At 41.8% G+C, this 16,402-nt stretch overlaps 1 protein-coding gene across 1 annotated transcript in view; it reads right to left on the bottom strand.

The window, feature by feature from the left end:
• Window positions 1-16,402, bottom strand: part of GPR137C (G protein-coupled receptor 137C) — a 761,588-nt gene that overhangs the window by 357,540 nt on the left and 387,646 nt on the right. The window contains exon 3 of the mRNA XM_044074333.1: window positions 10,196-10,424. Within this exon, the coding sequence (XP_043930268.1) occupies window positions 10,196-10,424 (229 nt within the window). The remainder of the gene's footprint in view (window positions 1-10,195; window positions 10,425-16,402) is intronic.

Here is a 16,402-nt window from a genome sequence, read left to right as displayed (position 1 = left end):
TGCCAGAGTATTCAGCTTTCCTGGCAGGAATTGAGCTTGTAGTTGTACTTGATAGGCCAAGACAGTGTTCCACAATGCCATGGCTAGTCTGCAAAGGGGGTAGGAGTGTTATCCCCCTGCTTGTTTATGTACGACATAAAGTACAGTTTTGTACCTACCATAAATGTAGATGTCCGAACTGGATAGCATCTGCAGTCATAACAAATGGGTTGTCCTGTCGTCAGGCAGCCCTTCGGTCGGCCGGATTCCAAAGTCTGGGTCCGCCGCTGATGTCGCACTTCACCCGACGTCATCTCTGCTGGTTCGGTATAAAGGCATCAGCCGACGCCATTTTCCTCAGTGTTTCTTGCCCCAGATGCCAGTTGCCCTCTTGGAAGGCTAAATTTTGGATAAATGCCAATGTTTCCAAAAAGATAGAAGGCAAACACAAAAAATAAGCATGTATGTACATATATACAAACAAATACACCATAAGAGACCCCCCCCCCCCAGCTAGCTATTTGGAGGGTAAATACCCTAGGAGTACCACAGAGGGGAAGGAGGGAGGGAGGGTAATCCTGACTGCAGATGCTATCCAGTTCGGACATCTACATTTATGGTAGGTACAAAACTGTACTATGTCCTTCATGGATGCATCTGCAGTCATAACAAATGGGTAGAATACCATAGCCAACTAGGGGAGGAGGAAGAAAAATTATGGTGTGGTTAGGATCCCTTGCAGTACAGCAGTGGCAAACCCTGCTCGGGATCTAAAATACAGAGGTAAATTATAATGCTTGGCAAATGTATGCACGGAGGTCCAAGTAGCCGCCTCAGTAATGTCCTTGGTTGCCACTCCTCGTAAGAAAGCTGTGGTAGTGGCTGTAGCCCTTGTAGAATGAGGCCTTATGTTCTGTGGAATTGGTTTTCCATGGTAGGAGTAACAGAATCTTATGCAATTTCCTATCCATTTGGAGATTGTCTGTTTGGAAATTGCTTTTCCTTCCCTTCCTGTTGCATAGGCTACAAAAAGCTGGTCAGTTTTTCTGTTACTTTTGGTTCTGTCCAGGTAGTAGCGTAGCTGTCTATGTACATCCAAGGTATGCAGCATTCTTTCCCTCTGTTTTGTGGATTGGGAAGAAGGTAGGTAGGTGGATTGCCTGGTTTAAAGACACTCTGGATACCACCTTAGGCATAAATGTAGGATTAGTTCTCATGGACACCCTATCTTGATGGAAGATTAGGAAGGGTTGTACTGCCATTAAGGCCTGTAGTTCAGAAACCCTCCTTGCTGAGGTAATTGCCAGTAGGAAAGCAGTTTTCCATGACAGGTGCTGTAGATCTGCTGTTGCTGCTGGTTCAAACGGAGGGAGTGTCAACTTTTCTAGCACAAAGTTCAAGTCCCATGCTGGTAATGGTGGTTTCCTAGGAGGTTTTACATTCTTGATCCCTCTGAGGAACTGCCTGAGTAGAGGATGTGAAAAGACAGGTGGATCAAAGCTGTATTCTGCTGAAATAGCTGATGCATGTATCTTGATGGAGGAATAGGACAGGCCTGTATGTAGAAGCTCTGCCAAATACTCCAGAATGTTAGCAATATCTATATTCGACACATCTTTTCCTCTTTCAGCACTCCAAATGACAAACCTTTTCCATTTTCCTGCATAGTTCCTTCTTGTTGAAGGTCTGCGGGCTTCAAGGATAATGTCTTTAACCCTTTGGGAAAGATCTGGATTAGTTGCTGCTATGTGATGTTCCAGGCAGTCAGTTGCAAAGTTTTTAGGTTTGGATGCATGATGCTGTAGTTGTTCTGAGTTAACATCAAAGGCATCAGGGTATTGACCACATTTTCTCCTGAGACATGCTCCTCAGCAATGGGTACCAGTGTTGTCTTGGCCAGTTCGAGCTATCAGAATTATCCTTGGACGTTCCTCTTTGATTTTCAGTAATACCTTGTGTATCAAGGAAGAGGTGGAAATGCATATGCTGTCAGACCTTTCCAGCTGAAGGAGAGCGAATCCACCTTCCATGCAAGTGGGTGGAATGTCCTTGTGCAGAATTTTTGAGCTGGTGATTGAGAGGAAGAATAGATCTATTTGTGGCATTCCCCATTTCTTTGTGATGGTCTTGAAGATGTCGGTGTAGCATCCATTCGTGAGCATCCGAGGTGGTTCTGCTTAACATGTCTGCTAGGTGTTCTTTCCCGGTACAAATATTGCCTGTAACTGGATGTTGTAGCTGAGTGCCAGATTCCAAAGGTCCAAAGTCATTCTGCATAGGGGGTATGAATGAGTGTCTCCCTGTTTGTTGATGTACCACATGACTGTGGTGTTGTCTGTCCTTATCATCAAATGGCCTTCTTTGAGGAATGGTCTGAATTTTTGGATTGCCAGTTTTACTGCCAGCATTTCTTTTGGTTTATGTGCAGGTGCAGCTGGTCCTGAGTCCACAATCCTTGCATGCATTTGTCCAGCATGTGCGCCCCCCATCCTAGGTCTGAGGCATCTGTTGTGATGGTTTGGCTTGTTCGAAAGTTGTGGAAGGGTAGGCCTGGGTTTGACTGGCATGCTTGAGCCCACCATAGGAACTCCTGTTTTAGGCATGGGATTAGTGGTATTTCTGCTTCTAGGCTGTGCCCGTGTTGAGACCATAAATTCTTTAGGTACCACTGTAGTTTTCTCATATGCAGTCTGGCATGTGGGACCAAGATTATGCATGATGCCATGAAGCCCAAGGCCTGCAGAACTTTTCTTGCTGTTAGTTTGTTCTGTTTTGTTAATGCCAAGAAGTAAAGAGGGAGTTCTTTTTGTTTTTCTGCAGTTAGGAATGCCATTTGTTTTACTGTGTCCAATTCCGCGCCCAAGAATGTTCTTGTTTGGGATGGTATCAGCCTTGACTTTTGTACATTGACTGTGTATCCCAGGGCTTGTAGGAAGTAAATGACCCTTTGTAAATCTGTTGTCAGCTTGCTTTTGTTGTCCGCTTGTAGCAGGCAGTCGTCCAGGTATGGATAAATTTGGATTCCCTGTAGTCTGCAGTGAGCGATTACTGATGTCAGGCATTTTGTGAATACTCTGGGCGCAGTAGATAAGCCAAAGGGCAATGCTGAGAATTGATAATGCTCTGATCCTGCAAGAAATCTGAGGTATCTTCTGCAATTTGGTCGAATGGGGACGTGCAGGTATGCCTCCTTGAGATCTAGAGTTACCAGCCAATACTCCTTGCCCAGCATGGGAAGAAGTTGCTGTAGGGTCAGCATTTTGAATTTTGGGACAATGATATATGTGTTTAAGATGGACAGGTCGAGAATAGGTCTCCAACTTTTTTCTTTTCTTGGTACTAGGAAGAGTCTGGAGTAGAATCCTTTGCCCTGTTCTGTTATTGGTACTCTTTCCACAGCTCTCATCTTTGTTAATTCCGTTATCTGCTGTAGAGCTTCTATTTTTTTGATTTGGAGGCAGGTTTGGCATTCCTCTTTTTACTGGTAAGGTGTGGAAGTGAAACCGGTAGCCTTGGTCTATGGTTTGCAAAATCCACTTGTCTTTTGTGATATAGTGCCAATTTTTCGAAAATAAAGCTAATTTTCCGCCTAATGGTGCTGCTATTTGCTCCCTGGTAGGCGGAGTTAGAGCCAAGTCACTGTGATTGTCCTGTTGCAGTGGTAGTGGTTGTGTCTGTGCCTCTGTTATTACCTTGCCACTGTCGTCCTCTGTAGGCACCTCCTCTGGATTGATTTCTGCCTCTGGAGCGTCTATTCCTGCCCCTTTGGGATCTTGTGGAATCAGGAAAGGACCAATTTTTGGCAGGCCAGTTCCTGCTAAACCTTGGGGGCTGAACCTGTAAGAAATCTTTAACTGTTTGTACAGATTTTGCCTTTTCTTCCATTTTCTTCATTACCTGTTGGGCAGGTGTACCAAATAAACTGGCCTTATCCATAGGAGCATCTAATAGTTTAGCTTTAACATGATCCGGTAAGACCTGTTCTTTCAACCATGCATGTCTTCTTATCACTGTGCCAGTCATGGCTGATCTAAATGAAGCCTCCAGTGCATCATAGCCACATTTTAAGGAATGGTTACTAACCTGTTGTATGTTATTCACCATTTCTAATACATATTTCTTATCTATAGATTCATCAGAGGATACTTTTTTAGTTAACTGATCAAGCATAAACTCTTGGTATTGGATCATGTGAAACTGACAGTTTAAAGCTCTAGCTGAGAGAGTAGCAGAGGTGTAAACTTTTTTCCCCCATCTGTCCAAGGACCTGGATTCCCTTTCTGAAGGAATAGGGTTTTTTGCTGTGGTCGAGGCTACTGCCTTAGGCCCCTGAGAAATAGTTTCGGGGTCTGCCAGTGGGGCCTTGTATAGGTGGTGATGAGTGTCTGGAACCCTGTAAAATCTATCAGGTTTGGCAGGGGCTGGAGGTAAAGAATCAGGAGCAGTGCAGACATCATTAAATGCATCATCCACAACAGGCAAAACCGGAGGTATAGCTAAGGGCCTATGTTGTGGTAAATGCAGAAAAGTCCTAAGCCTTTTTCTTGAATCTGAGAAATCTTGTCCCTGCCATTGAAATTGTTCTCTCATGGCATGTAAGGTTTCCCCAAAGGAAAATTCCTCTGGTGGAGAGGCAGCTGGAATGGATTCTTCAGCATCGGAGTCTTCATAAGTAGAAAAAGGATCCTCTGGCTGTTCTGTAATGTCGGAGTCATGCGCAGAATCAGAAGACACTGGCTCGGGGGGCTCTGTCCTAGGTCTCTTTTCTGGGGGCCGAGAGGCCCTGTCTGGGTGAGATTGGGATCCCCTAATTAAGGATATTAAATCTTCTGCCAGAGTAAGCATTTGTGAACTAGAAGTGGGCCTGTGTGAGGGAGGTTTAACAGGCACTGACTTAGCAGATTTGGCTGCTTTAGCCCTGGCAAAGGCCTTGATAGACATGGCTGCAGGGGGTCTAGCAGCACCACGTGCTGGGGTAGAAACATCCAAAGGGATGGTGTCTGATAACTCACTAGAAACCACAGTTGTAGGCAAAATTTCTGAGGCCGATTCAGGTAAGATAGCAGGAGCCTCAGTAGTAGCCATGGATTCGGCTGAATATTGACCAGTTTTCTCGGTTTCGGCCGAAACCGAGACACTTGCGGGTTGCTGAACCGTGGTTTCAGCCGAAACCGCGGACCGCGAGTGTCGGTCTTTTTCCTTGCGGTTTTTAACAATTTGGGTAGTCGAAGGATCCGACGGCATAATGTAAGCAAAGTCTGAGCCGAAAAACTGTTCAGCAAACTCCGACGCCTTAGCGTTCGTCGGTTGAAGGAAGCGCAGGCCGAACAGGCTGCTACGTCGTGGTCTGGGCCTAAGCAAGGCAGACAATAAGAGTGGAAATCTTTATGAGGTATTTGGTTTCCCACAAGTTAAACAGTTATTGATTTTTTCTGACATCGGCTGAGGCAAGAAAGAGTCCCCAACGGGGTACTTAGCTTTTTAGAAGTCTTCGAAGTAGTATTCGGTAGTAGTAATCTCTGGATCTGACCGACCGGCACTTGCGAACAGCTTCTGCTTCAGGCGCCACGCGGCAAGAAAGACTGAGGAAAATGGCGTCGGCTGATGCCTTTATACCCGAAGACCAGCAGAGATGACGTCGGGTGAAGTGCGACATCAGCCTAAGCCGGACCCAGACTTTGGAATCCGGCCGACCGAAGGGCTGCCTGACGACAGGACAACCCATTTGTTATGACTGCAGATGCATCCATGAAGGACATCTGTGGTGTTGTCTGTCTTTATCATTAATTGCCCTGGATGAAGGTAGTCCTTGAAGGCTGTCAGTGCATTCTGTACAGCTAGCATTTTTTTTGATTGATATGAAGGTGCATTTGACTTGGGCTCCATTTGCCCTGAATGCACTTCCCTGCCAGATGTGCCCTCCAAGCATAGTCTGATGCATCTGCAGTTAGGTTTGGGTGGCAGGAGGTGGTGTGAATGGCAGTCCCTTGTTTTGGTGGCAGGCCTCTGCCCATGATAAGAACTCTAGTTGCAGGCAAGGTATGATAGGAATCATTGTTTCCAGGCTGTGACAATGCTGACTCCATAGAACTTTTAAGTACCACTGAAGTTTCCTCATATGCAGTCTTGCATGTGGAATTAGAGGAATGCAGGAGGCCATAAACCCCAAGGCTTGCAGTATTTGCCTTTCAGAAAGCAGGGTTTTTGTGGCCACCTGCTTGAAGTTAAGTCACCAAATAATGAATTTGCTTCTCTGGCGTAAGGAAAGTCATCTGGGCAGCTGTATTCAAGCTTGCACCCAGGAATGTAATTTTTTGAGAGGGTACCAATTGTGATTTCTTTTCATTTATAGTGTACCCTAGACACGTTAGAACCCTTTTTACAAATGTCAGATGGTTTAGAAGAGTATCCTTGTTTTCTGGCTGAATTAGACAATCGTCTAGGTATGGATATATTTGAATATTTCTTTGCCTGCAAAATGCAATTACTGGAGTCAGGCACTTTGTAAAGACCCTGGGCACAGTAGATAAGCCAAAGGACAGTGCAGAGAACTGGTAATGCAAGTAGCCTGCTTTGAAGCGGAGGTATCTTCTGCAAGATTCCCTGACTGGGATATGCAGGTAAGCCTCTTTTAAATCAAGAGTTGCCAACCAGGCATCTTTGCCTTGCATAGGAAGTAACTGATGAAGAGTTAGCATCTTGAAATTTAGAATGTCCAGAAAGGTGTTTAGAGTAGTTAAGTCCAGAATTGGACGCCATGATTTGTCTTTTCTGGGTACCAGGAAAAGTCTTGAATAGAAACCTTGTCCCTTTTCCTCTTCTGGTACTGGTTGAATAGCTCCCATGCTCATGAGGGAAAGTACTTGTTTCTGGGCCTCTGCCCACTGATTTGGGGGAAGGTCTGGCCATCCGTTTGGGATTGGCAACGTGTGGAAATGAATTCTGTACCCCTGGGATACTATATTTAAAACCCATTTGTCCTGGGTTATAAGTTGCCAGCTGCTTGCATGAAGCGCCAGTTTTCCCCCCAAAGGGGCGGCTAAAAGGTAAGTGCTTGGTAAGTGTACAGGGAAGTCATCGAGACTGCTTACCACAGGGAGGTGTCTTGTTGTTTCCAGATTTGGAAGTGGAGGCACCCCATTGTTTTGTTCTGAAAGTCCCTTGTGACTGAAACCTGGAGCCTTTAGAATGTCTGGGTTTGACTTGAGTGGCTCTCAAAGGAACTGGAAAGGACCAGTTCTTAGTAGGCCAGTGCCGACTAAATCTAAGAGGTTGCACTTTGTAAGAAATCTTTCACAGTTTGCATAGATTTAGCTTTATCTTCCATCTTTTTTAAAACTTCTTATGCCTTATTACCAAAGAGACCGTCCTGTTGTAAAGTAGCATCCACAATTTTGCTTTAACATGATCAGGCAGATTTTGCTCTTTGAGCCAAGCATGCCTGCTTAGCACTGACCCAGTTACGCCAGCCCTGCAAGAGGCCTCCAAAGAATCAAAACCACATTGCAAAGTATGTTTTCCAACTTGTTCAGGTGAATGCAATAAATCATGTAAATCTTTGTTTTCCACAGTCAGAAATTAAAATCATTTTCTGTTTAAGCAGTCCCATGATATGCTGTTGATACTTCAGCATATGAAATTGACAGTTTAAAGCCCTAATTGCCAAGGTTGCAGAAGTGTAAACCTTCTTACCCCAGCTATCCAGCGCCCTGGAATCTCAATCAGAAGAGGTAGGATTTTTAGCAGTAGAAGTCTTAATGCCCTTGAGACACTGAGAAATGGTTTCAGGATCTGCAACAGGATTTTTGAAAAGGAATTGGTGGGAGTCAGGAATCCTGTAGTATCTGTCTGGCTTACAAGGAGCCGGAGGCAGAGAATCAGGAGCCATACTAGATTCTGAAAAAACATCAACAATGTCTAGAACAGGAGGTATAGCCAAAGGCCTATGCTGAGGAAAAAGAAGAAAATCCCCAAGTCTCTTTTTAGATTCAGAACAATCTTGACTTTCCCAGTGAAAATATTCCCTTAAGGTATGTAAAGTTTCCCCAAAAGAAAAATCCTCAGAGGGAGAAGCAGAAGGAATGGAATCTTCTGCATCAGAGTCCTCATAAGTAGGTATAGACAATTCCTGTTCATTAGGAGTGTCAGAAGAAATAGAATCCTGTTCAGAAGACTCAGAATCAATGTCTTGTCTAGGCCTCTTAGAAAGGGGGGGTTGGCTACTCCTGATCAGAGTAACAGTCTTCAGCCATTTTGATCATTTGTTTTTTAGGCATAGGGGCCTGCACATGTGGCCCATGCGTCTGTTTTTTAGACATAGGTCGAGATTTTAGCCTTAGTCTTGAAGATGGCGTCTGTTTAATATACAAATCTGTAGGCCTGAAAACACCCTCAGAAGCCGGTGCCTGCACAGCGGCTCCGGACCCATCCAAGGTAGAGACATCCGTGGGTTCCATAACTGAAGCATCTCGTGGCATACCAGACTTCGAATGGGTCTCAGTAGAGGCCTGCAAATAAGAAAGTAGTGGGTACCAGGGGCTGCGAAAGTGTCTCACAGAGTACCAGCGAACTGGTGATTGGCTTAGGAGAAGCATTGTCAGCAGTTTTGGACCTCAACGGCCTGTCTCTGTCTTTTTGTTTGCATTTTTTAGGTATTCCGGTAGTCTGATTGCTAACCGATGACATTTCTGGATGATTAAAGTGTGAACCAAAATATTCTGAATCAAAAATGTACCAACATTTGATAGTGTGTTGATTAAATAAAGCACAAAACCGACAGCAAGGTCTGTTGTGGTCAGGGCCTAGGCAAAGAACACAGTACAAATGAAGATCCTTATGAGGTAATTTGCTTCCCACAAGTAATGCAATTATTAACTTTTACTGACATTGGTAAGGAGCAAGAAAAAGTTTCCCCAACAGGGTACTTATCTTTTTAGTTGAAGACTTCGGATCTCAAACTCGAAAACGAAAATTTCAGAAGTCAGCCGACCGGCCGGCACTTGCGAACTGCTTCGGGCACCGCTCGGCAAGAAAGACTGATGTAATGGCATCGGCTGCATGCTTTATACCCCTGACGACCTGACATCATGGAAGAAGGGACAGCAACCGATGCAGGACCCAAGACTTTGTTAATCAGGCCGACTGAGGGCAACCTGCCAGCAGATTACCCAAATGTAATGACTGCAACAGTGAAACATGAAGAACATCAGCTAAATGTTTACACAAGTGAAAAAATATCCTGATCTCCATTACTACCATCAGCAATGGGATTTCCATGAAAGCAGTTTACATATTTCTACTTCTGCCTAAGGAATACGTGGAAACAAAATAACAGTGCTAAGTTAAGGAACTGCTTCTACCATATTATTTTGATCTTTTGCAAAACTTTAAATAAAATGCTGTCAGTCACCAATAATTTTGGAGCAGATGTCAAAATTAATATAAATGTACACACTGATTAGTTCAGCCAAGGTAGGAGACATTTTAGAATAAAAAGGAACAATTCTTTTAAATACATTCTAGTTACCAATACTGATGTGCTAATTCCAAGTCTCAGTATAATTAAAAAAAGCAGAATCCCCTGCTGATCTTTGGAAGTCAAGTTAAGTAATAAATGCCCACCAGCTGTGTTGGCTAGGTCACTTTTGTTAACCTGCAGTCCAGAATTAGCTTCTGCTTGCTATTTTGGGGGCTATCAAAATTCACTCCAGCCCATACACTGCAAACTTGAATTAAAACAGATAGTAAATTCAAATTCCAGCTCCTAATAGAAAATGGACAGGTTATTATAGCCTTGTTTATTCAGCAAATAGTCTTCAGAATGAATCCATTGTCATCACAGAGGACAAACATTATCAGAATGTCAGACTTTTCTGCACTCCCATTCAGATTAGCAATTTTGACTCAGGGTGCAACTTAATTTGGCTCTAGTAATGCTGTTTTTGTGCCAAGCACTTACACTGTTAAGATTATACTGCATGCTTGTTTCATAGAATCTACAGCATTGTAATCAATATACCCAAGATATATCAAGTAGTTCATTTTAACCATTGCACTGATTTTAGATGAAAGTCAACAATGTTCTTAGTTTACTGTGTGTAATGTATTTTACAATAGAGCAGAGTGGATTTAAAATGTAACAGATTAAAATTCAGCCCTTAAAAACTGCTAAACAAATGCTTACTTTACTAAACTATGTTAATAGATAAATCCTTACCTTTGATTCGAGGTAGACATTTGCAGAGGACATCTTTGCAATTTTGAAAATGCAAACAGCAAGCGATATGGCACAAAGAACAAAAAGGCTGTCATTGATTAGCACTCTGGCCAGCACTGTCCATTTTAGTTGGCTTTCTGGCACATCTCCTTGAACTAGCATTGCACAAGTAAAATTCACAATAGCAAAAAGCACACTGGCCAGCAAAAACGCTAAACGTAGTGGAATCCTGTCCAAAAAACATTATATTGCATTTATTAATCTTGACATAACCAGCTTAAATATAAAACTACAGTCCAAATAAAATAGTACTACTCACACAATACTGTTATACCCCAAAACATTTTCTGATCATTTTAAGACACAAAGGGAAAGTAAATACTTTGAATACATGCTCCATTTACTAAGGCTGGGCTGAAGTACTCTCCTGGTGCATATCTTACAAATGCAGATCTTGCAATCATGGCTGCTTTACTAAAACTCCAACACTGGTAAAAAGGCAAAGAAAAAGTAGTGAAGTGGCCATCAGTGCTGTACAATATGACAACTGTGCGCTCACTGCAGCTGTGTATCTGAACCAATCAACAGACAGTGTAAGGGGGCAGCTATAGTACAAAAAATGTGAGTACAGAGGACCGATCTTCAGTTAACAAGTGTAATAGTACTGTTTGCAGCAGTAAGGCATATTTCATTTCTCTACAACTATTCAGTCAGGAATGTAGAATCCATATAAATACTATACAAAGAAAAAGATCAGGTCTATACACCTGGCACTATTGTTATAAAATCAAAAGGAAATGCTCAAAAACAAAACCTTTCAAAACATTAGTTAATATAAATCTGCACCGGTCACTCTTCCACAAAGTTATTTTTCCCCATTCCATATGCTTTGTGCCCCAAGTAACACTGACTACTTAGAGACTTTGATAACTAAAGTTTTTAATGGTAATGTATGGTAAGTCCTTAAAGAATTTTGATAAAAGATTTATTCTGAAAATGCCTCAAAGAACTGCCAATTTCGTACAAATAAGCACCACAAGAAAACTTAAACAAAGTCATCCCGAACTTCTCTTTACAGTAATCATTCCAGAACATTAAAATGTAAGCCTGGAATTGTTTTTCATTTTGAACAAAGATGTGCCATTTTTTTTCCTGCAATGTAACAAACTTGTTTCAAACCATAGTATTCCAGTAACCTTATCTGTTACAGCCACAACAGACAAGTCGTAACATTGTTCATACAGTTTTCAGCCTTGTAACAATTCCCTGCAAGTCAGTTCTATGCACATTGTTCTATTCTGAACATTTTTACACAAACATGGAAACGGCTTATGCATTTTAATAACACTCGGTATTTCTAAGTCTGTAGCAAATAGCTGCCTGGTATCTGTGGCAACTATGATTTCCATACTGAGTGTTAGAGATGACATCACATGATATCTTCCTCACACCCACTTCCATAGTATTCATGCAGATACACATACTGGTAATAGGGATAACTGCTGCTACAGAAAGCTTAACAAGAGTTTCTTGGAAATTACAGGAAAGGAAGAGGACAGAAATGCTGCGAGCATCTTAAAAGAAAAGCTCAAAACATGAAATAATTAAAGTCCAGGACGGGACAGAATGTTTAAAATTATTTTTCCTCTTTTTTTCTGTAAAGAATACATAAAACAGTTTATAACACACATCACTTAAAGGAAAGCATAAACATTTGTCTTAACTATAGCTTCTATTAAAATCCAGAATTTTTTAGACAATCTTGCTAATCACAGGCCACAGTGTTACTCCGGTCTCAATTACCTGGCTCACCATTGGATATGCCTGTAGTAAGGGATCATGAAAAGGATCAAGGGCTTTTATGGGTACATGGCACAAAGGAAGTGAAGGAGTCAGAGAAGGAAATCACAGATCAATGACAGGGAATCCGAGCTTCTGAATGGATACTTTTGCTTTATTCTTCACAAAGGAAAGCAAGGGGGGATGCCATGTCAGAATGGAGGCAAACAGAATCTGGTCACCACGACAGACAGAGGAGGTTCAGAGGGAACTGACTATCCTTACAGAGGATAAAGTAAAAGGCAGACTCCCAGTGTGGATCTTCAACAAATTCATAGCTGGTTTAAACGTGCCAGAGAAAAGTAAGACAATAGTGGTAGGCAGAAAAATCTGGATAACTACAGGCCTAGTACATTGGTAGCATTTCTAGACAACAATTTCCAGAACAGCACCCAGCTGTTGGTAGGACCATGACTAAAGAACTGGACAACTTTATGGCTAAATGCCAGGATACTGGGGGTTATGATGACAGAAACATCAGAATTTAGGAAACTGACTAGTAGGATATGCAAGGGTTCTGTTCTGGGTACAGTACTATTCAGTGTACTTATCTCAAAAAGATTTAAGGGAATACAGAATAGGATCAATTCCTTTGCAATTTGCACAAATATAACTACAGCAGAGTAGGATGGGAAGAACAGTCTAAAAGAATTTGGAAAGGTTAAACACGCTGTGAAAAAGTAGACAGAAAGGTGGCAGCTGAGGTTCAGTGGAAACAAATGCAAAGTATTGCACAAAGACCACAATAACCCTGGTCTGAAACATGAGGTGTGGGAGTTTAACTGATGGCAAAAGGGCGGCAAAAAAGCAGTCTGTGGTGGTGATGGTCACACCTGGATTAAAATCAGTGAAAGTACAGTGAGAGTCAAAAAACAGAAATTTACTCTTGAGGTACATTACAGAAACAAGGAGGTATAGCCTTCCACTCTACAGGGCCTTGGTCAGACCACACCATGACTGCGCTGGTGGCCATATGAGCAAAACGACACAAGACTGCTGGAAGAAATCCAGAGGAAAGCCATCAGAAAGAGTAACAAGACAGAGGGGAATTAATATGACCACAAGGTAAAGGAGATATAGGTATTGAAGAATGCTAACTGCACTTAAAAGAGCAACCAAGATAAGCTTTTTGCCTCCTTCCACTGTCAAACAGCTGTAATGTAATGTCAAGCAAAGCTACTCTGAGAAAAACTTTGTAAAGCACAAAAAAATAATTAGACCTTTTAGAGTCAATGTATACAGAAAGTAAAAGCATATGGCATTATTCACTGTGACCCATACCAGGACAATACAAATATAATTTCCTAGCACACATCCAGAGACTTATCTCTCCTTAGGAAAGGATGCCAGATCTAGGGGTAAAAGGTGGAATTATGATACTGACTAAAAATCTACATAAGCACGCAGAAGACTCATGCTGACAAGCGAAAGCTAAGAATCTGACTGGAACACACAACCTCCAAAACATTAATGTCATTTTAAACACTAAACCAATCAAAACATTTAGTTAAGAAATAGGTTTTCTTAAATCCAACTACTCCACCTTATTCTATAATCATTCTTTTCAAAAAAGTCACAATGCATATAGAAAGGCAATGTATCTTATATGCAATTTAAACTGCAAGTACAAAACAAAGAAAAATCAGACTTTGAATGGGACTGGAATGCAGAACCTTAACACTCTATGCCAGCTTGTCTAATCAGCACATCACCAAATACAATACACTCTAACATATGTTCAAAAGTAGGTAGGCGAGATGTAAAGGAGGCTACCCTAAACTGTGACAGATGGGGGCCTTGAAAGAACTCTCTGCATGTTAAGCTATCAGAAAAACGCAGCAGACTTTGGTACCATACCCGCACAACTATGGTGTATGTCCGTTTGAAGCAGCCTCAATTGCCTTCAGAAAAATTAAGCAAATAACAAGCGAAGTACATGACAAAGAATGATGAAGCCCAGACTACAACTCAAACGACTCAGGATTAGTTAGTGGTAGAGGTACTGAAGTTAAAAATGAGGGAGAGAAGAATAACTGCACATGCCTCTGGTGGTGGTGGTGGGGTATCTGTGGAAGGCTGTGTGTTCTTAATAGTCTAGTGGTGAGCCCCGAGCTATTGATGGGGATGGCACTCAGGGAGATCATCACCGTGGAGGCAGGGGCTGCCCCCTCACGGCACCACTGCATGTCCACTCATGCCACAACTTGTGAACACATCATTTGGTGTTAATGTGTCTCCTACTCTAATTATGAACCTCCTCTATGACACACAAGTCTGTACATTTCACAAGAGGCAATCATTTAGTCTTCTATTTCCCATCCCACTTAGATAGAAGTGACTCAGTCTTGTGCATGCAGAGTAAAAGTGAAAAAAGATAATGGTTTTAACTTTAAATCTCTTGGTCATGCTAGAAGATGTGATCTTTCACTGACTACTGTAAACAATACTTGGATTACAGAGGAGCTCTAGAAGCTCTGAGAGAAACAGCATGGAACCAAACTAGTACATGAAGGCCAATGGAAGTCTGCTGTGACAGAGAGATCATATTTTTATACATGCCTATACTATGCACATAGCAATTTCATACATAATGGAAAGCAGCAGTACATTACTTTTGATATGATGTGCAAGTGCAGTTATTTAATAGTATCATGTCGATCTAAGTGTGGTTTGACTTAAAAGAGATGATTCATTGAAGGGTACCTATTTTTTCAGAAATGTGAAAGTTGTGTAAATCTAGAAGACTTAAGGTTTTACACTTTCTGCATAGACTTTTCCAAGAATGCTTCATTACTTAAAAAAAAAAAAAAAAAAAAAAAAAAATATATATATATATATATATATATATATATTTATTAACAATACACTGACCAGACTGTAAACTCCTATACTTGCAGCATACACAATGCAAAAACAATAACAGACTAGGATGAATGAATGAAAAGCAATACACACCTAATATGGGCATGCAAGTGTATATGCGCACAAACAAATACAAATGTGCATGTGTTTCTATATATATGTATGTATATATGCGCGCGCACACACACACACACGCACACACGCACACAGAGACACACACGCACACAGAGACACACACACACACACACACGCACGCGCACACACACACACATCCATAACATTAGGACTGTTTTATAATAAATACATTTTGTTAGAAGTAATATATAGAAGTGATCATTCATGGATATGCTCAGATTTGCTGAAGAGAAGACAGCACTTGCTTAATTTTATTGAGGAACAGTCCCATTCAAGTGGCTTCAAACACAACAGATAATGAACTTTCGTCTTCAAAAAACAGGCAAAGTTTTCAAAAACCCTCCCTGGGATTCAGAAAAAGCAGTAGTGATCACAACCAACCTGCCACTTTTTACCTTGTTTGCAAGACGAGGCCAGGAGCTCATTAACAATTAACAGTTGGAGATATCAGCGTGAGAGGGGGAACTTGTTAAATATCCTGCTCATGGCTGCAGCAAGGTCTTCAGTAACTGCACATATTACTGAAGTGTGTCAACAGGGAAAAATAAGGGAAAGCAGTGAACATCGGGCATGAACACACATTCTAAGGGCTACACGTGATCATATGCACGAATAAGTGGCAAAAAGTCATGTAGATGTCTTACATGGCCATATAGTGGTGTTTCACCTAGCTTTTTTAAAGAATGGATATTGGAATACAGGAAAGTAATCAAAAAGGAAGATAAAAGCAGAAGGTAGAAAGTACAGTTGTGTAAGTAAAACTTGCTACAACTGTAGATGCTCAAATAGTCACTGCTGCAGTAGCCCCAGCTATATGGGGTACATCCTGCCAAAGATATGACAGCCAGCCAGCTTACAAAGTTTCAGGGCACCTTTCACATGCCCAAACTGTCAAGCAGATTGAGGTCAGCTGACTAAAAGACAAGTTTGGGTGCAAAGCCCTTCAGAGCTTTTATGTCAGAGAGAGGAAGCTGAGCCCAGAAAGGACAATGCTATGAACAATGAAAAATAAATGTCCATACACTATCATAAAAACACACCAAAAACAAAGCTGATGGAGGAAGGGGGTGGCTAATGAAGCAGTAATCATTCCAACATCTACTGTTATGGTAAGTTTTACTTACACAACTGTACTCTGTTCGTCATATTGATCACTGCTGCAAAAGGCTTAGCTATACGGGTAGATAACCTTTACATTTGGGAGGTGGAAGGAGAACAGTCCAGCAACCCCTGGAGAATGGTCCTAGCAAAGCTTGATCTGGACCTACAGAAGGAATTAAACTTGTAATGCTTTGTAAAAGTATGTACAGAGGATCAAGTAACAGCTTCTAGAATACAACCTTTTCCAAAAAGACATAGATGAACCCAAGG

The sequence above is a fragment of the Protopterus annectens genome, chromosome 6.part0 (assembly GCF_019279795.1).
Source record: "Protopterus annectens isolate FY-2018-M chromosome 6.part0, PAN1.0, whole genome shotgun sequence".
Taxonomy (NCBI): domain Eukaryota; kingdom Metazoa; phylum Chordata; order Ceratodontiformes; family Protopteridae; genus Protopterus; species Protopterus annectens.
This window is presented reverse-complemented; position numbering and strand designations above follow the sequence as displayed.